The sequence below is a fragment of the Planococcus citri genome, chromosome 5, assembly GCF_950023065.1.
Source record: "Planococcus citri chromosome 5, ihPlaCitr1.1, whole genome shotgun sequence".
NCBI lineage: Eukaryota > Metazoa > Arthropoda > Insecta > Hemiptera > Pseudococcidae > Planococcus > Planococcus citri.
This window is the reverse complement of record NC_088681.1, coordinates 24,816,372-24,836,161: the sequence shown is the minus strand read 5'-3', so window position 1 is coordinate 24,836,161 and position 19,790 is coordinate 24,816,372. Positions and strand designations below refer to the sequence as shown.

Here is a 19,790-nt window from a genome sequence, read left to right as displayed (position 1 = left end):
TCAGATAGCGTAGAAAAGAGAAAAAAACTGACCATTTGCACGAGACGACGAAAGTTGTACGAGTATTTTATATCGTAAGGAGTTTTTTTTCTCCCTTTGGAGATGACGTTGAAATAGTTCAGTATTGTAAATCGAACGAAAAGTCCACAGCACCTGATACATTAGAAAACTTTCAACCAACGTGCTGATTTTTTTGAAAATGTAAGAAATATACGTACATAGCCTGTATAAATGAACAGAATATTTAATTGACATTATAAATATTCTCACGAATAACAGAAACTTGAAAAGTCTTTTAATGTATAAAATATTTAAAACAATCGTATCACAATGAAATGTGAAACATAAAAAAAACTTATTCGTACAGCGTCTTATTAGAAAAAAAAAATCAAAATAAAATGACGAAACAAACATTTAAATCGCGAACATCTTTCGTTTACGAATAGGTATAAAAAATTGGGTAAAAATAATTTAAAAAACAAAAAACATGATAAAAAATTCCATCGAACTTCGTATTACGTTTGATTGTATATGTATAATCGTACATGAAAAGCTATGAATACGAAATTCAACGCCGGTATACATAGTAAAGAGTATATAAATTAATAATACTCCGATGTGGAAAAAGAACAGTCGCATAAAAATTGGCGATAATTCCATTATTATTAGTAGGTATGAATCGTATCAAGAGATGAAGGTATGTAATGGGTTAGCAACGAACTAAATAAATGAGCAATTTAAACGAAATTAAATATTTTTCTACACGAGATTCGCACTACGTAGGTAGGTATATGGTTGCTTATTCGAAAAAAAAGTAAGAGGAAAAAATTCTCAAAAATTTGTAGTCACAGATATCACAGGCATAACCATCTTTCGTTTCCAGGTACTCTTTTTTTTTTTTTTTTTTTGATACCAAAAAAAGAATCAAACCCCAATTTCTATAACGAATACAAAACAAACGCCAATTTTCATGTTCGAAGCTACAACAAGGGAGAAAAAATACACATACACTTTTACACAGATAGGTAGGTAATTTCACAACAAACATAATAACAATCTTGTAACGTGATATGATACCATAATGATGGAATATCATTAAACGGTACTCTCTTGCTTATTTATAGCCAAAGAGGTATTTGGTAACGACGTTTCAATCATTGAAGGCGGTATAGGAGTTTGAGTCTGCGCCTGCTGATGAGTAGGATTCGATAATCCTACTTGATAAGCGCATTGATGGCTTTGTACGCCTGCAATTGTACCACTGTATGTTGGCCACTGGTGCCTGTTTAGCGTCCCGCTGGAGGACGATAGGTATTGGAGGTCACCGTGTATCTGTGTGAACAAAAAAGAAAAAAAATCATATGAATAAGTATGAATTTACCCACAAATGAGCAAAATAAGAATTGGCAGGGGGTTGAAAAAAATCAGAGGATCGGATAGAACATTCGAAGCGATGTGAGAAACATTTATGAGAATTTGATGGAAATCTGAAAGAATGCGAGGGTAAAAAATATTTAAATTATTGACATTAAAATGTGTGAAAAAGTCATACAGGTGGGGCGATTTCATATAGTAGGGCACAGGAGAGAGTTTGTAATGACACAAAAAATTCAGGAAACACGTGAAATAGACTCATTAATAAAATTGCAACATCGAATCCTAAATCCATTTTTCAATAAGGTTAGGTTAGGGTAGGTTAGATTAGGTTACACATAATCTGAATTTCCATTTCATTTTTACATTGAATTCAGTTATGTACTTACATCCCAGAAGAAAATGATTGCATCTGATCAGGTCTGATGGTCTGATTAGATTTATGAAAGATCTGGTTAGATCCAATCAGGCCTCCTCCATCGGATCTGATCAGGTCTCAGCACCTCTAATCCGATCAAAACTTGGGTCTGATTAGGTCCAATCATTTTCTTCTCGGATATAACAAAATCTACTATATCTACCAATTTAATTTTTTTGTACTTATTTTGAAAAAAAACAAAAAAAAACTTAATACTTAAACTAGGTACCTATCTACAATAAGTACTTAAGTTTATTTTTTTAGTTTTATGGGCTAAATTTTGGAGAAAAAAAAAACAATAATACCCAAATTCAATATTCTACAGCATGACAAAATTTCCTTGCAATTTTAGACTCTTTTTCAATATGAGAAACAATAAAATATGTACCATTGATTTTTGCCAAATACTTAAGCAACATAATAGGTACCTAGGTATTTAATTTTTTTTGAGAAAATTTTGAAAAACGGGATTGGACAAGAACAGCAACTTTACAGTGTTTTTCAATGTTTTTTTTTTTTTTGTAGGTAGGTACTTTTTTTAACATTGGAACAAATTTTTTATATTTTTTCATCCAATTTACTAAAATTTCACCATTTTTTGTTTGATTTGCAATGATTTTAGAGCTTTCTAGATGTATTTGATTTTAACTATGCTTTTATGCAATTTCTGAAACATTTCATCTGTCAATAAATTTTACTAAAATTTCATTACTTTTAGATAATTTTCAATAATTTTACTAAATTTAATGCGTTTTTCGTGTTTTTTGATCATTTTATCACATTTTTAGACTTTAACGCTCTTTTCATAGTCTCAAATCTCGATTTTGAAAATTCCAAGTTGAATCCGATGAATTAAAGATCGTTGAATAAAAAAATTAATTTACAAAATTCAATATAGAAAAGGAATACTTTCATACTATTTTTTGACTTGAACTTCTGTAAAATGTTTTTTTTTTCTTCAAAAATTGTTTTTCAAATTGAAATTTTGGATATTTTCTACATTATTTTTTTTGTCAAAGAACACCAACCGATTTATTTTTTGATTTTTAGTACTTTTTTGAAAATTAAATTTGTGCATTTTGGTCTAAAAAATGGTATAAAATCAAAATTTTACCAAACCATTAAGGTAAAGAGCTCAAGTATGGTATGTACTCTATTTTGGAGTCTCCGGATCAATTGGAAACAGTTTCGTCCTGTTCTCTTCAACAGAACGTATGAGTATAATTACTCCTTTAAGATTTTTTCTATTTCAGCTATTAAATAATTAAAACTCTATAAAAAAAATCTGAGTAGAATAAAGTCACAAATTGATAAAATGCATTCCCTTGTTTCCTGCTTAGAAATATCATTCTAATGATTACTCAATGAGATTTTGGTTTGAGAGGAGAAAGAATGCGTTCCTCAATTTGTAATTTTTTTATTAATTATTCAATTTAACTTTTTCTGAAAGCTTTGGTTTGTGATGAAGAGCTAGGCGGTTTTCAATTTTTGATATCAGTACATTGGGTTGGATTTGAGTAATCGTCTACTTGTTGATTTATTCGAGAATAGTTTTTCAACCCTTAAAGGCCCATGTGGATCCTGAAATGTAGGTAATGTAAAAATATTTTCGATATCTTGAATTAGATTAACACAATTTTCTAATTAAAATATCAGAATTTGGCCCAAAAAAGCTTAATTATTTTGAAAGTTACAGGAAAAATCAAATGAAAAATTATCGAGCACTTGCTAGTGTGGTTCAAATGTAAATTCTTCAATTTATTTGAAAAAATGTGCTTAAACATTTTTTTTTTAAGGGGTGCCTTAAGTGGGGGGCTCTAAAAAAAGTGTTCAAAATTACGAATATACAGAGAGCTTAATTGAACTTTTTCATCAAGATGATTGAATATATAGGTACCTCAAAACGTTACGTTTGGCGCAAATCGGAGGTTTCTAGTTTTCCAGGGGTTCCCAAAATTTCGAAATTGCGAAAAAATGGAAAACTGGATTTTGAGTACCAGCGGAAAATTTTATTGAGCTCAAAATTTGGTAGGATGAAGGTCTTTTAGATAGGTACTAATAAACTGTAAAAAGCTTTTTAGAGGGGCTCAAAGGGGTAGTTTCAAAATAGTGGTTCCAAAATTTTCCAAAAATCAAAACCCCCCAATTTCTGCCCCCGAGGATCGAAAATAGGAAAAATCACCTCGCATGAGTAACGTTTATCGAGTTCAAACAGATATTTTACGCTAAAAAAGTTTTTGAAAAAAATACTCAGTGGTTCCTAAAATTCTTTTTGTAATCACAACTTTGGGAACCCCTGGAGCCCAAAAAAATGGTCATTTTGGGTTAACCAACCACCGATTCGTATACTGGATATTTATAACAACATTTTAAGAGTGGTCTAGTCGATAACTGTCAGGGGGCCAAAAAATGGTCTTATCGGGACTCCTCCTTTGTAAAAAAACGTTCCGGTCCACCCTGACCACTCCTTTCCTGATTTCAGTTTATGAAAACTGGACAGTCGACCACTAATAAGTTCATCTAAATGTGGAGCAGGGAGCACTGGTCCCCGTAGATATTTTATTCCAAATTTTGTCAAAAAATGTTCCCTAAAAAGGGGTGAGATGTTGATCCAAAGTATGCTGTCACTCATTCATTACATTAATGAAACCACATCATACAATTTCAAAATTGACCCAATAAGATTTTTTTCCTTTTCGGATTTGGAGAATACCTACTTACCTATAATGAAATACCTAAATAATCACATCATTTCCAAAATGGTTTCAAGGGGTTGGGGGGTAAACTACGAGTCAAAGTGAAATTTGTGTTAATCTAATTTAAGATATCGAAAGCATTTTTACATCGCATTTCAGGATTCACCTGGGCATTTAAGGGTTAAAAACCGAGGGGAGGGCAAAAGCGGAAGTTAATTTTTTTGTAGAGAATTTTTTTTTGGCTTTAGGTATTTCTTTTAAAATCTTATAAACTGATTGGCTCCAAGTTCAACCAATTATTTCGCAATATAAACCTATTTTCAGCAGTTTTTCAATAAATCGTCAATGGGTAGTTCTATTAATTTTACACAATTTTGCAGTATGTTTCCTCGCCAAAAAAAAATTGTTTTGAGAATTTTTTTTCGGTTGGAATGGTTAATATATACACTCGAGACTTCATTGATAACGTTGTGCCAAATTCATATCCCTCAGGGGAGGGGGGGGAGCCATTTGAAAATGTGGGACTTTTCTGCAAATTTCGCTTCAAAACTGGTCTTTTTTGAGAGAACTGATCACCTACAAAATTAAGAAAAGTGTTTCAGTAATTCAAATAATTTTTAAATCGAGAATATACCACAAATTTTAAGGATTTCTAGGTGAAAATTTCTCCAGCTTGGTCAAAAAAGTATAAATTCCATGGCGAAAGAAAAAACATCATTCCCCATGACGGTGGATAAAACTTTATTAAGTAGGGATAATATAAATGTAAAATTGTTTAAATTTGTGTGTTTTAGTGTAAGTAGTATCAGTGCTCACCACATAATAATTTTTCAACATTTCTCAGTTTTTCTCTGTTTGTGTATGGCGGAGCTGAGAAACCATGACGAAAGAAGTGGCAAAAGATAAATAACCATATTTTCATGGAATCACGTTTATATACTGCATAGCGGTGTTCGGATTCAGTATTTTATCAGTGGACAAGATTTGGTGAACTGCCTAAACAGTTTTTCCATTTTCAAACACCAAACTTTTTAAATAGTGAGCCATTGGGAATGCATTGAAAATTAACCACGCCGAGGGAACAAAAACTCGAAGACAGAGGTTTGAGGTCACTCCACAGCATATAGGTGTCACTGAAGTGAATTGTGTTCATACTGTAATTTGCGTGTAGTTTTCAGGAATAAAAAAACGAATGTCAAAATTGCAGAACATCACCACTCTTTGCTAACCAGCTATGTAACTATTTAAAAACGAGATGTGAGACAGCCATGACGATGGAACTTTGGATCATATACGGGGGTCTGTGGGTCGGGGGAGGGGGTTGAATTCATTATAGTGCCTGAAAATATTAGATGGGGACAACTTTTATTGACAAAACCATTCACCATTACTTTTCATGTGCATACTGTAAGTGAAATTTTACACGGACGCAAAAAGTGTAAAATTGGTAGAACTACCCCAATGCCTGAGGATTTACGACTTACGAGGCCCACCTCATACCTCATCTCTCTTGAGAGATCAGACAGAATGATGGAGGTACTCAAATCTACATGGCTTAGATTTCATAAATTTTTTAAACGAATTTCAATGACCCTATTTCATTTTTGGTTCGAGCTGATAAGAAATAGTAAATCTGATATACCTACAGGAATAACATTATTGAACACTCGAGAGCTTTAATCGAACACTTACCGATGTCGTTTTTGTATTTAAATGGCAGAAGTCTTGTAAAGGAACAATACCGGTACGTAATGTACAATAACCAGAATAGCTGGTTGGTGTATTACTATATTGTAGGAAATTCCTATTTTGCATATATCTATTTTCTATCGTTGATATGTGTTGTTTTTTTCTCGAACTATCGCTCAGTCTATCAATATCTGAAACAAGTATAAAAAATGATGGATTCACACAATATTTTAAAAATCAAACCATAAACCATTGCGCACTAAAACAAACATTTATAAGCTTATGAAAATGGTAGGTAGGTACTAGGTAGGTATATATGGGGTACTAACCGGCAGTAACCGGCTGTGGTATAATGTCCGGATTTTTATCATCGCTGTCGATATCTATCGATGGGCATACGCTGGCTGATACTTCATCACTATGAATAGGACTGGAGAAGTTTTTATCGGCTGCGGCTAAATTGCTATTTGAACCGTGTCTTTTTTGATTCCTACTTTTGGCATCGGATCGCGACTTAGAGCATTGTATTTTAAATACGGAAGCGACGATGCAGACGATCGTTAATAAAGATATCACAGCCCCAATGATAATGCTCATTGTCGCAGTAACGTGGAAATTACCTTGCTGTTTTTCTGCAAAATACATACACACACACACGTGTGGCAATTAGTACCCAAGTACACGCAACATAGCAACATATTGTATCTTCGACAATCGAATAAGTACTATACCTACATATCTAGGTGGGTATATCGCCCCGAGTACATATAAAGAGCTTCGTGTATATTATAGCTCCGATAAACATTAAACTCTCGCACTCGTATACGCAACTATTGTAATAAAATCTACACTCAAGCTTTTTAGCTTTTGCTCTTTCTAGCTTCCTCACAACAACAACAACTCTCGTCGTATTCGTATAATGTCGTATATTTCTAAAACGTCGATAAATCGCGAAAAATTCAAGTCGCCAATTCTACAAACTACTTAAATTTTGCATGCTTCATAAAGATCTCCCATTCAGCTTCGGCTAAACAATAAAATAAATACACATTCGTGAAATTATTGCTAAACTTTTCGACGCGCGATAGCGTTTCCAAAAGTATACAAAGTTAACGATGGAATAACCGACGTTGTTGCGAAGAAAAAAAATTCACCTCCGGTGGAGAATATTTGATTAAAAATCTAATTGAAAATTTATAGACCATTTGGAGGAAAAAAAACTGGGCGAGGGAAGAAAGGCAGCTGAAAAAAGTAAGTGAAAATTCTCGTAGATAAAAATCCGAGCGAAAAACAAATCTTCGATTTGGTGAATATTTTATTCAATTAATTCAAAAGGCTGCGAAATTGTGAAACACTTTCTTTGTTTCGATTTCCGTATTGACAGGTTTTGGCAGATTTGAAATTTAGTTTCTTCGAAAAAAATAAAATGGTAATGAACAGGATGGAGAAATAGGAGGAAGAATGGGGTCAATTAATTTTGTACTCTGAAAAACATGATTGTACATACAACTTTCAATTGGCTTCATTGAATCATCAAATTGTAATTTTTTTCCTCATATAATTCGGTTCCAAATTGTTGAACTTTTAAGATGAAAAATTTTAAAAATGCAGATTTTTTGTTGAATAACGATTCACCTATCTTACGATTGATTTCGAAATATTTAAACTCGAAAATTGAAATAATTTTTTTCAAACATTTCTAACTCATTTACCTATTTTAATTCTATGGTCTAGATTTTTATTAAAGCATCCAAACTGTCGATAATACAAAAGAAAAAAAATCAATCGAAAAAATTCAAAAAACTCAACCATCATTCATAGGTGCTTTAAAGAGACCCACTTCACACATAGACTATTCCCAATTTAAATATAAAGATATACGAACGTCCCATTAAAAGCCTCTCATCTCGTGAAAAAAATTAACATAATTTCACGCATGATACGCATACACGACGAGAGTCGAGAACGCATTCATAACTCAAAACGCCGTCCTCTTTAAATTATCCTCAATTCCGCCCCATATATACGTAGGAATGTGTTAATGGCTTTATTTCGCAGCATAGAGGGAAAAAAAGCTTCACGTACCTGGTGGAATTTCACCAATGCTACCGTCCATCTGGTTTAATCGTTTTCCTTGCGTTAGAACTTCCAGCTGGTAAGGTTCACTGTGACCTTTGGCATTGATCGAGTATACCGATACAGAGTACGATGTTCCTGGTTGTAGGCCAGAGACGGTGAATGAGGGAGATGTTGAAGTCATGTTTACGATTTGGGAATCGTGGTGTTCGGTCACCAAGATGGAGAAGGTTTGAGGTAGACCTCCGTTGAAACCTTCGGAGCAGCGGACTGAGAATGAGTTTAGGGAGATGTTGTTCACTGTGCAGTTCGATACCGGGTCTGGTCGTCCTGGAAGAAGAGAAAATCAGATTGGTTGATTAGAAATTTTGAGGCTTTGATGAAATTTGCGAAAGCTCTTATATGCTTATGGTAAGTATGTGTAGTTTGGGCCCAAGAGAGAAACACACATAAAAAAAATGAAAAATCATCCAAAAAACATTAATTCGCCACATGCAGGGTGCTAAATTTCATTTTCAAATTTCTGGTAAACTTGAGTATAAAAGCACAAAGTTGGCTCATTTTCAAAAAAAAAAAAAAAAAAAAAATGAAACTTTGAAATTTGGTGTACACACCTTTTTGAACCTCTTGAATCGTTTGATGATGAGTTTGAGCTATGCTGGAGCCTCCAACAAATTTTAAGATTTTCTAGTCCCAAAAAATTATCATAAAAAGAGACAGATAAAAATTCAATGCTCATTAATTCAGATTTAACGTGTTTCTTGTACCCTTCCGAACAATCCAGGTAATAATTTTCAAAATTTATTTCTGCACGTTCAAATCCAAACTTTTTTCCAGCGATCATTTTTGAAAATCAAAATGAAAATTCGTGATAAAAATCAGAAATTTGGTAAATACTCTAATCTCAACAATGACAATCGATTGGCGGTCATTTAGAGCCATTTTGGAGCCTCCAGTGAGTTTTTGGATTCTTTAATTTCTCAAAAAACAATTGAAATAAGAGTACGAGTATAAATGTGAAAGGAGGAGATGATTTTTAAAAATTTATAGGCTCAAATGAATGAATCGAAGGGTTACAGAGACAAATTATTCCAATTCGAGAGGGGCATAATAAATTCAATTTTTCCCTTTTCTATGATTTTTTTTTTTGAGAAACTGAAAAATCCAAAAAATTGCTGGAGGTTTTAAAAGAATTTGAGATCAAGACCAATCGATTTTGGAGGTCTAAAAAAGAGCATAAAATAAATTTCAGCTTTGTAGTTCGTTAATGAATCCGTAAAAAATAATTTTTCGATTTTCATTTTTTCAAAGTTTAGAGGAGAAAATTCTATAATTAGGTACTTAAGTATTTTGAATCAATAGAATCGGATTCAGAAAATCTATATCAAACAAGGAATTGTTCGAGGCGCTGGCTTCTTTTCAACCGGACCACGATCTTTGGAACGACTAACGAGCATGATCTGAAACCCTTCAAGATCAAAACAGCTGCCCAAATTGATTTTTCAATTTTTGGTGAATTTTTGAAAACCCAAAATTTGTCATTTTTGACGATTCAATATTTTGTCCTGAAGCTGACATCAGCTCTAGAGAGCCAAATTTCGCTATTTTCAGCCTTTCTGGAGCCTCCAGCGCAATTTTTGATTTCTCCAGAATTTTTTGATTTCTCCAAAAGATGTGAAGATCAATTTTGGCAACGAAACATTGAGTTTTGGTTTATTCTAGATCTGTTTAACAAGTTTATCTACATTTGGCCGGACTAATTTTCAAGGAACATTTTTGACCAGCCAAAAAATCAAATTTTCTGTTCTTAGAAAAATTTTTAAATTCACTCAAATTATTGTATATTGTTTAAAATGCACCTTCTGATTTCAAATTTTACAATTTCAAGCTATTCTGGAGCATCCAACGTGATTTGTGATTCCTCCAAAATTTTTGAATTTTTTCTGAAGAGGTTACAATTATGAGCTTTGAGCAGTTGAACATCGTGTTGTGCCTTATATTCGACTTGTTTAACCAATTCATTCACGTTTAGCCTGGTTTTCTAACGGACACTTCGAGTGAGTTTTTTTTGACAAGTAAGTACTTTTCAAGTAGGTACATAGGCGGCTTATTCACAGGCATTTTTTAACAAAAAAAATTTGGCCAATAAAACACACCTGAGGGCTTTTCTGAAAATGCTCCAAATTTCACAGAACTTATCGAGAATTAGCCACACCTCAATTATCAGCTATCGATCCCAGATCAATCTTCACGTTTTTTGAAGAAATTTAAAAATTCTAAAAGAATCAAAAATCGCATTGGGAGGCTTGGAACGGTCTGAAACGTGAAATTCGATTTGAAAGAGTTGATATAAGCTTCTGGACTAATTTTCATCTGCATCTTTATCAAGTAAATAAATTTTTTTAAAGCATAAATTGCCGGAAATAGTCAATTTTGGATTTTTGAAAATTCACCAAAAGTTTAAAAATCAATTTGGATCGCCGAAATTTTGGACATAATCATGTAAGGGTTTAAAACCATGCTCTTTCCAAAAATTGCACACCTGTTTAAATTGGAGGTGGACATGCCTTCAGCTAAGTTTCCTCGTAAATCGATCAAATTGATCCCAAATATGGTGATAGGCACTGAATTTTATTAATTATCAGGCTTGTAGGACCGCTCAGGTTTTGCGGTTGCTCCAAAATCAAGGTCCTAGTTTGGAGCTTTCAAAAGGTCCGGTCCGGTCATTCGGTTCTGCATTTTTTGTCTTTGTAGGTCGGTTGGGTCCGGTCCTGACCAGAAATTTTCATCGTGGTCATGGGTCGGTCCAGGTCCAAAAAACGGTCTTCGTTTTTCAGAAAGAAAAAAGCTTCCTAACACACAAGATGAGTTGAAAAATGGGATTTTTACTTTCAAAACATTGAAACTTTGAAAGAAATTAAACCTCAATGGAAATTTATTTGAAATAGGCATCTAAAATGGGAAAATGGCATTATAAATTTGAAAAATCGGACATAACTGAGGTCCAAACTGTGGTCATCGGTCTGATTTTTTAGAAAGGTCTTCGGTCTCGGTCTGTCCCTGTTATTTTTTCTGAAAAGGGTCATCTGTTCGGTTAATATTTACATCAATTTTTTTTAGAGGTCTAAGGTCCGGTCCGGTCCACTCGGTCTTGTGTGCATTTTTGGGTCCGGTCGCGGTCATCGGACCGGTCTTTCGGTCCGGTCCTACAAGCCTGTTTATTATAACTCTTTCTGTGCAATTTTTTCAAAACTAAAAACTCCAAAAATTTACTCTGAACTTCAAAAAAAAAAAAAAAAAAGAAGAAAGACCTCAAAATTGAAAAATGAAATTCAAAGTCTGAAAAGCGATCTTGTGGAGTGTTTTTAATTAATGCTCTTTCAATTTTTCTTCATTCAGTACAAAAATTTTCAATTTTATTCGTCTCGTCTTCATTTTGAGAAAGTAGGACATCGAAGGTTCAATTTCAAGGAATATCTACGCAGATACCTATTCGAGTTTTTAGCTCAGTGCCTTCGAGGCTTCAAATACAATTTTTCGAATTGTTTTCCAAAATTTAGAAGTTGAAAGAGGATTAAGAGATACTTAATTAATAATTAAAAAATAATCGTCCCAAAATTTTTTTTCAATAGGTACCTAGCTAATTCAAAAAAAAAAAAAAAAATCGAACTGATAACAAACATCTTGGAAAAATGTCGAGGGCGAGATGAAAAAATCATCCCAAATCCGATTACTAATTAAAGCAACCTACTATCTCATTCCCCCCCCCCCCAATTTTTTAAGGTTTTACCATTTTGGTAAGTACCTTAACAGCAAAAAATTCACATAACGAGATTTTGAGTTGAGATTTACGTATTCCGTATTCGACAAAAAATGATTCATAGCGCACGAAATCTTGAAATTCTTGTTTGTCAATACCAATCTAACACCAATCGTGAGTCTCGCTATCGTTTCACGTAAGTACCACCCGTCTAAATAATGCGTCATCTCTTTTTCTTCCACTTCTTTACTCCACCATCCGCCAAACTGGTTTCTCGACATGCACCCTTATTGTTATCATTATTTCTTCTAACGCGTTCGTAGTTGTTCTTACCAATACAATACTATGTTAGCATGTAAGAAATGTTACAATATTGTGAATAGTCTTTCAGTTTTAGTTTAAATTTTACAATCATCTTATTCAAATTATGAAACCAGGTTTTTACGAAGGCATTTACTTTATGCTTGGATGTGGTTTACTTGCAAAAATACTCGTACTTATTGGCCCAAAACGTAATCATGAGCTAAGCAATGAGAAGAACGCTGCTGATAAAAACGATTTCAGAAGAAAACGCAGCAAGAGAAAACCAACATCTCTCCTCATTAGTAAGTTGCAAATTTTCAGTAAGCTTACCTACGTAATTCTTTTCTCAACATAAATAATTAATAACCTATAATATTATTATGTGAAATAAGGATTGCTCAAAAAACTCCACATTAACAAAATCGAACGTGAAGCGTATTTATTTCATTTCACAACCGCTGTTGCATTTGTATCATCATCTGAAGGTGGCCAACCGTTAACACAGAAGGACTTCGTTAAGATGTATACCTATTCGGTTCTTATTTCTGGAGGATTCATACCCAAAATTCAAAGAGAGGTGTACTTTGATCCTGATGGTGCGTGGAAGAATGAGTCTCAAAATACTTGGATAAGGAAATGTACTGGTTCGCTGTATGTGGTCGTATATCAGTTCAATGGAGATAACGGTCTTTTGATCTCATGGGTAAGAAATTGAGTAGATAATGTACCTACCTAATATTACTAGTGTAGAAATAACTACAATAGGGTATAAACAGTAAATGAACAAAAGTTTTAATTTTATTGTTTAAAATTTTTTTTTCATTTTTTTTTTTTTAGGATGTCTCAGGTCATGCTACTAGTACCGTCTTAATGAATCTAAATGCGATCGATGTTGAAATCAGAAATAACGAACGTGACATTGAAAACATGTTTCATATCAGTACTCTTCTCAAGTAAGTCTAGTTTTTAATCACCTAGAAACTTTACATTAGTATTTAGTAGATACAAAAAGTAATTCGTATCACGTTGTTATTTTTATATGACTCTGCAGAAGCCGAAAAAATGTTTCAAATTCGTCAGCATCATCGAGCATTTCCAAATAGGCTCTTTCTTACGTAATTGACGCAAATATTCTTTTAAAAAACAAGCCTTTGTACCACGAGTAGTTCTATTTCAATGCACTTAACTTCAATATTATTTTCTACTCAAAAGTATTTGAGAGATAATTACAAATTTATATTTTTATTTGGTTTTACTATTGTGTGATATTTGTTTTAAAAAATACCATTTACTAAATAATAATAAGTTTTTGTCATTATTTTTTAAGTTCCCGATAATCTCATATTTTATCATTATTTTTAATCATACCTTTACTTTTTTTTTCATTATTGATTTGTTTGTTCCTCGTTTTTACGTCTATTAATAATTTTTAAAGGCTGTTTTGTGCACTTTTTTTATGCTTAGGAGTTAGTATACAATGTTACTTTACTTTTTTCTATTTTAAGTAACAATTTGTGATATGACATTTTTACGTCTCAAGTTGAAATAAACGTTTTTAAATTATTTATCGAAGGTATGTCTTTGTATACACGAATTTCACAAATTTGCACCAATAATTTTTAAGGAGTAAAGAGTGACAATGTGAACAGGCTGGTGTGTGCCTAATTTATTTCTAAAATTTAATTTTTCAGTAAAATCTTCTGTTTTTTTTTTTAAGAAAATTGATTTTTTAAACTGAAAATTTTTTAAATTGGTATTTGTTTAGTTATTGGTTTTCAGTTTTGCTTTTGAATGTTGTTATCATTCTTGATTTCAATTTAGAAATTAGGTAAGTATCAAATGAACGATGGATTTTGGTAAAAGCAAATAGCATGATCAAAAAATATGGAAAAAATTTAATAAAATGAACATTAATATGCCTTGATATTTTCAATCATCCCATTTCCCACAACTCACGTATTCCACAATTATTTTCTGGGATCTCAACCAGTAGAATTTTTTTAACAGGGTAATTTTTGATTTTTGGTAAAAATTTGACTCAAAAATGTGAAAAAATTTTCCAAACTAACCTACAAAATTTGAAATTAATTGGTATTCGCTCAATAATTGATCTTTCGAATCGATTGGAAACGGCCATAAACCGTGTTGAGTCAGTTGAAGGTGGTTTTGAGCTGATCTGGAGCCTCCAGCTATATTCTGGAAATTCCAGGTTTTCAAAAACTGCCATAAAAACTGTCCCAATTCAGCTTAACACACAAGAAACACGACCAGTTTTCGAAAATTCATTGCTGGAGGCTCCAAATCGGTTCTAAAAAGGTGGCAGTTGGATCGAGGGACGAGAGGGGTAACTTCCAGTTGTAGAAGACATTTTGTGGGATTTTTTTTTGAAGAAATTGACAATTTTGAATTTTTTTTTAGAATTTTAGATTTCCGATCAAAATTGCAAAAAAATACTGTCTTCAATGTCACCTTAGATTTGCGATTCGCCTGCCTTAATTGATTTGAAATGCCAAATTTACGACAGGATTAAATTTTCAGCTCCCAGAGTTGATTACAACGCCGTCTAGAGTGATTTAAAATTGCTGGAGGAAAGTCAACTTTTGCTGATGAAGGCCCCAAATCGCATCGTCTCGGGACTCGAAAATGGTAGCAACGAATTTTGGAGATCGATTTTAGCATATTATCCAATTTTAAGATTTTTATCTGCATATTTACTCTTTTTGTAGAAAATTGATGCATCAAAGCTACCCATTTCCGCCATTTTCAAAAATTTACCAAAAATTTAAAAATCAACTTCGGCAGCTCAAAATTTGGTTCTGAGATATTTGCCAAATCCCCTCCCTCTTTTTATTCCTCATGTAGGCATCTTGAGAATCTTAATGACAATTTCCAAGAAATTATGTTTTTAAAAACGCCACGTCTGTGATGTATTTTGTGTCTCTTGCGGTCTAATCGTTATGCAACCTCTACAGCATGATTGAAGTTTTATGGAGTTTTCACCCATTTGAAGGAAACCTGACTCCTCATTTTATAAAAGCTTTTGAGCTCATTTTTAAGGAGAGGTTTCATCTCATTTATAAAATCTCTTTCCATAATAGTCCGGCATATGACAATAGGAGTAATTGCACCCCCACCCACCGATCCTTCGGGACAACTTTTTTCTTAAAGGGGACATCCTAAGGAACATTTTAAAGCAAACTTGCAAAACAAAAAGTTGGCTTTACTTACAAAATGGCGGCCACTTTGATTGAGAGGTCAGCCGAAATCGCAGACTTTGCGTTTCAACATAGGACTTGCACAAACTTTTTCAAACTTTACAAAGGTAGATCGAAAGATCATGCAAAAATTTATCACCTGCCAAAATTTCAAGTTCTGAAGTGCGTTTTTCGATTTTTGGTGAATTTTTGAAAATCGAATTTAGGCCAAAAATGAGGGAAAAAATCAAAATTTTACCAAATTGACCAAGAAAGCTGAAATATGGGATATACCCTATTTTCGACATGCCAAATCGATTGAAAACGGTTTCAACCCGTTTTGAGCAGTTCTGGAGCCTCAAGCAAAATTTTTGAAACTCGAAATTCCCACAAAATTCCATCAAATTGGAGTTGTAAAGCTAAAATTTATTCTAAAAACTAAATTCAATACGCTACGAAGTACTGCAGGTGAATTTCAAGTCGTTTTGGATCCTCCAGCGACTTTTTGAAAATTCTTAAAGCCTCCGGCCGATTTTTGAAACTTGAAATTTCCCCAAAATATCATCAAACTAAGATGGAGAGTCGAAATTCATTCTGCAAACTAATTTCAATACGCTACGAAGTTGACTGCTGGTGAATTTCAAGTCGTTTTGGAGCCTCCAGCAACTTTTTGAAAGGTTGTATGACGTTTTTTTGGAAAATTGAAATTTCCTAAAAGTACATAGCTGGATGGAAGCTTCAAAACCATTTGAAACCACCATGTAGTCTGCGAAGTAAATTTCAGCTTGCCAACTCCATTTGATAAATTAATGTTGGGGAAATTTCAAGTTTCAAAAATCTACTGGAGGCTCCAGTAATTTTCAAAAAAGTCGCTGGAGGCTCTAAAATGACTTGAACCCACCTGAAGTCGTCTTCAGAGGGTGTTAAAATTGGAGTGTAGAGTAAATTTCAGCTTTCCATCTCCATTTGATGAAATTTTGTGAAAATTTAAAGTTTGTAGCGTATTGAAATTAGTTTGCAGAATGAATTTCGACTCTCCATCTTAGTTTGATGATATTTTGGGGAAATTTCAAGTTTCAAAAATCGGCCGGAGGCTTTAAGAATTTTCAAAAAGTCGCTGGAGGATCCAAAACGACTTGAAATTCACCTGCAGTACTTCGTAGCGTATTGAATTTAGTTTTTAGAATAAATTTTAGCTTTACAACTCCAATTTGATGGAATTTTGTGGGAATTTCGAGTTTCAAAAATTTTGCTTGAGGCTCCAGAACTGCTCAAAACGGGTTGAAACCGTTTTCAATCGATTTGGCATGTCGAAAATAGGGTATATCCCAAATTTCAGCTTTCTTGGGCAATTTGGTGAAATTTTGATTTTTTCCCTCATTTTTGGCCTAAATTCGATTTTCAAAAATTCACCAAAAATCGAAAAACGCACTTCAGAACTTGAAATTTTGGCAGGTGATAAATTTTTGCATGATCTTTCGATCTACCTTTGTAAAGTTTGAAAAAGTTTGTGCAAGTCCTATGTTGAAACGCAAAGTCTGCGATTTCGGCTGACCTCTCAATCAAAGTGGCCGCCATTTTGTAAGTAAGGCCAACTTTTTGTTTTGCAAGTTTGCTTTAAAATGTTCCTTAGGATGTCCCCTTTAAGAAAAAAGTTGTCCCGAAGGATCGGTGGGTGGGGGTGCAATTACTCCTATTGTCATATGCCGGACTATTATGGAAAGAGATTTTATAAATGAGATGAAACCTCTCCTTAAAAATGAGCTCAAAAGCTTTTATAAAATGAGGAGTCAGGTTTCCTTCAAATGGGTGAAAACTCCATAAAACTTCAATCATGTTGTAGAGGTTGCATAACGATTAGACCGCAAGAGACACAAAATACATCACAGACGTGGCGTTTTTAAAAACATAATTTCTTGGAAATTGTCATTAAGATTCTCAAGATGCCTACATGAGGAATAAAAAGAGGGAGGGGATTTGGCAAATATCTCAGAACCAAATTTTGAGCTTCCGAAGTTGATTTTTAAATTTTTGGTAAATTTTTGAAAATGGCGGAAATGGGTAGCTTTGATGCATCAATTTTCTACAAAAAGAGTAAATATGCAGATAAAAATCTTAAAATTGGATAATATGCTAAAATCGATCTCCAAAATTCGTTGCTACCATTTTCGAGTCCCGAGACGATGCGATTTGGGGCCTTCATCAGCAAAAGTTGACTTTCCTCCAGCAATTTTAAATCACTCTAGACGGCGTTGTAATCAACTCTGGGAGCTGAAAATTTAATCCTGTCGTAAATTTGGCATTTCAAATCAATTAAGGCAGGCGAATCGCAAATCTAAGGTGACATTGAAGACAGTATTTTTTTGCAATTTTGATCGGAAATCTAAAATTCTAAAAAAAATTCAAAATTGTCAATTTCTTCAAAAAAAAATCCCACAAAATGTCTTCTACAACTGGAAGTTACCCCTCTATTATTACCCTTCAGCCAATACTTTGAGGAGGGAGGGAAAGTTGAAAATTGATTTTTGCCCTATAATTATCGACTTCTCTCAAATCGATTTCTAGAACTTTACAGCAATTGTGGAGCCTTCAGTGAATTTTTGAATTTACTAGTTCTGAAAAATTATTATAAACTATGGACTTGAACCGAAAGAACACGAGAACTGTCGAGTGGAAATCCTAAAAAATTTTCTAAAAGCTTCTGAAGGACTCGAAAGTGTGATCAATCAATATTAGAGAAGAAGAGGAGCAAGAGGAGTTGTCGAAATGGGGTCTAATTGAATTTTATTTGGTTTATAATTCCATTTGACCAACTTTTCTTTTTTTTCACGATAATGAGCCAATCCAAACATGTGTTTCTAAAAATTTATTCAACAGTGAAAAATAAAATTTAGCATTACAAATTTTGCCTCGAAAAATAATTTTCCGTTTGCCTTAAACGATAAAAACTAACATTTCATATCACGGAAGACAATCAAATTAGAAAATTTTAACTTCCTCGCATCACAATTCAACATAAAACTACACAAATCTTCCAGTAGAAACCCGCCACTTTGGGAAAACCCATTAAAAATGCCAACCCAAAAATTAGCCAGAAAATAAAACTCGTACGCAGCAGTAAAACAACAATACAAGATGACAGTTCGTCCTTCTAACTCGCGGGGAACTTGGCTGCTCGCTTTCTGATTCCATCACACACGTAAGCAGACCACATAAACATTAAAACTACACCATGGCGTGAAATGTCAGCAACTATGAAGCGGTCAAAGTTTATCCACCCTTTTCGCGGCGCGTATATAGACCATAAAACACCGAAACCGAAAAGGAAAAAAAAGTATATGGTGTAAACGAAAACGCCATCTATTCACAGCGGATTACGAAGGGATCTAAGTTTTCAGTCTTGGTTAAATTTACTACGCTATAGGAGCATAATTAAGTGCTTTACTTTGCACTAGGTTATGAAACCTTTAAATATTCTTTTGAGTAATGGAACGTGTGGTGGCTGCTGCATTAGGTAGGTAAGTATGAGGCGCGCAGGAGTTGGAGATTTATACCTTCGTCGGTGTATAAAGGTCACCCTCTTAGGTTCGAAAGTTTCTTAAACTATCATCACTTGTGAGAAAGTACATATAGCTACATATCTTTAAGGAACCGAACAACCAGTTCGGATTAAATGCGGTTTTACGTCTAACATTCGATACCGCACGTACGAGAAATACTATTTCAACATGTGGAAATTACACAAATACCATAGCATAAATAGGCTACAAGTAAACGTACCTAGTATGCAACCTATACAAAATAGCATATACCTACGACAAAAAACCACACCACAGTTTCCCTTCATCCTTCTCTCTTACTTAGCCCCCGTGTACTACCTATGTATATAAATGAATAATTCAAAGCTAACCTGCTGCTATAACGTGGAACACACAAGGGACTCTCTGGCGTCCTACTTTATTCGTAGCCGAGCACAGTAAAGTTCCATAGTCGACTTCCAATATGGGCATATGCGAAATAACGCTTATAGTCGCTCCTGGTTGACTAATCACCGGTGGTAATTCGTCGTTTTCGGCCGAATTGTTGAACTTCCAACGAAACGTTAAATCGACTGGATTCGCTTCGACTTCGCAAGTAATGTTGACTAGTTCGTTTTTCGCTATTCCATACACCCGCGTTTGGTTCGGTTTGCAAAATGGCGCATCTGTAATATTAGTTTTTAATTTAACATCTTCCAGCATTCGCTATATTCGCTATGAGAGACGAGAAAGTTTTCAAGA

At 33.7% G+C, this 19,790-nt stretch overlaps 2 protein-coding genes across 2 annotated transcripts in view; one reads left to right on the top strand and one right to left on the bottom strand.

Moving 5' to 3' along the window:
• Nucleotides 1–342: 342 nt before the first annotated feature.
• Nucleotides 343–19,790, bottom strand: part of LOC135849364 (nephrin-like) — a 380,313-nt gene continuing 360,865 nt past the window's right edge. Inside the window, exons 10-14 of the mRNA XM_065369755.1 lie at nt 19,421–19,714; nt 8,263–8,583; nt 6,507–6,809; nt 6,181–6,368; nt 343–1,332 (exon numbers count right to left, since the gene is read on the bottom strand). Of these exons, the coding sequence (XP_065225827.1) occupies nt 1,096–1,332; nt 6,181–6,368; nt 6,507–6,809; nt 8,263–8,583; nt 19,421–19,714 (1,343 nt within the window). The 3' untranslated portion in view covers nt 343–1,095. The remainder of the gene's footprint in view (nt 1,333–6,180; nt 6,369–6,506; nt 6,810–8,262; nt 8,584–19,420; nt 19,715–19,790) is intronic.
• LOC135849365 (uncharacterized) lies at nt 12,272–13,879 on the top strand. Its single transcript, XM_065369756.1, has 4 exons — nt 12,272–12,618; nt 12,709–13,019; nt 13,154–13,269; nt 13,368–13,879. The coding sequence occupies exons 1-4, from the start codon at nt 12,441–12,443 to the stop codon at nt 13,417–13,419; spliced, it is 657 nt and encodes a 218-aa protein (XP_065225828.1). The 5' UTR covers nt 12,272–12,440; the 3' UTR covers nt 13,420–13,879.

Excerpts from the sequence above, each read along its gene's own strand:
- LOC135849365 (XM_065369756.1), top strand. The coding sequence starts at position 12,441 with ATGAAACCAGGTTTTTACGAAGGCATTTACTTTATGCTTGGATGTGGT. Across the intron at positions 12,619-12,708 it reads ACCAACATCTCTCCTCATTA|GATTGCTCAAAAAACTCCAC; the intron begins GTAAGTTGCAAA and ends ATGTGAAATAAG. Across the intron at positions 13,270-13,367 it reads CATATCAGTACTCTTCTCAA|AAGCCGAAAAAATGTTTCAA; the intron begins GTAAGTCTAGTT and ends ATGACTCTGCAG.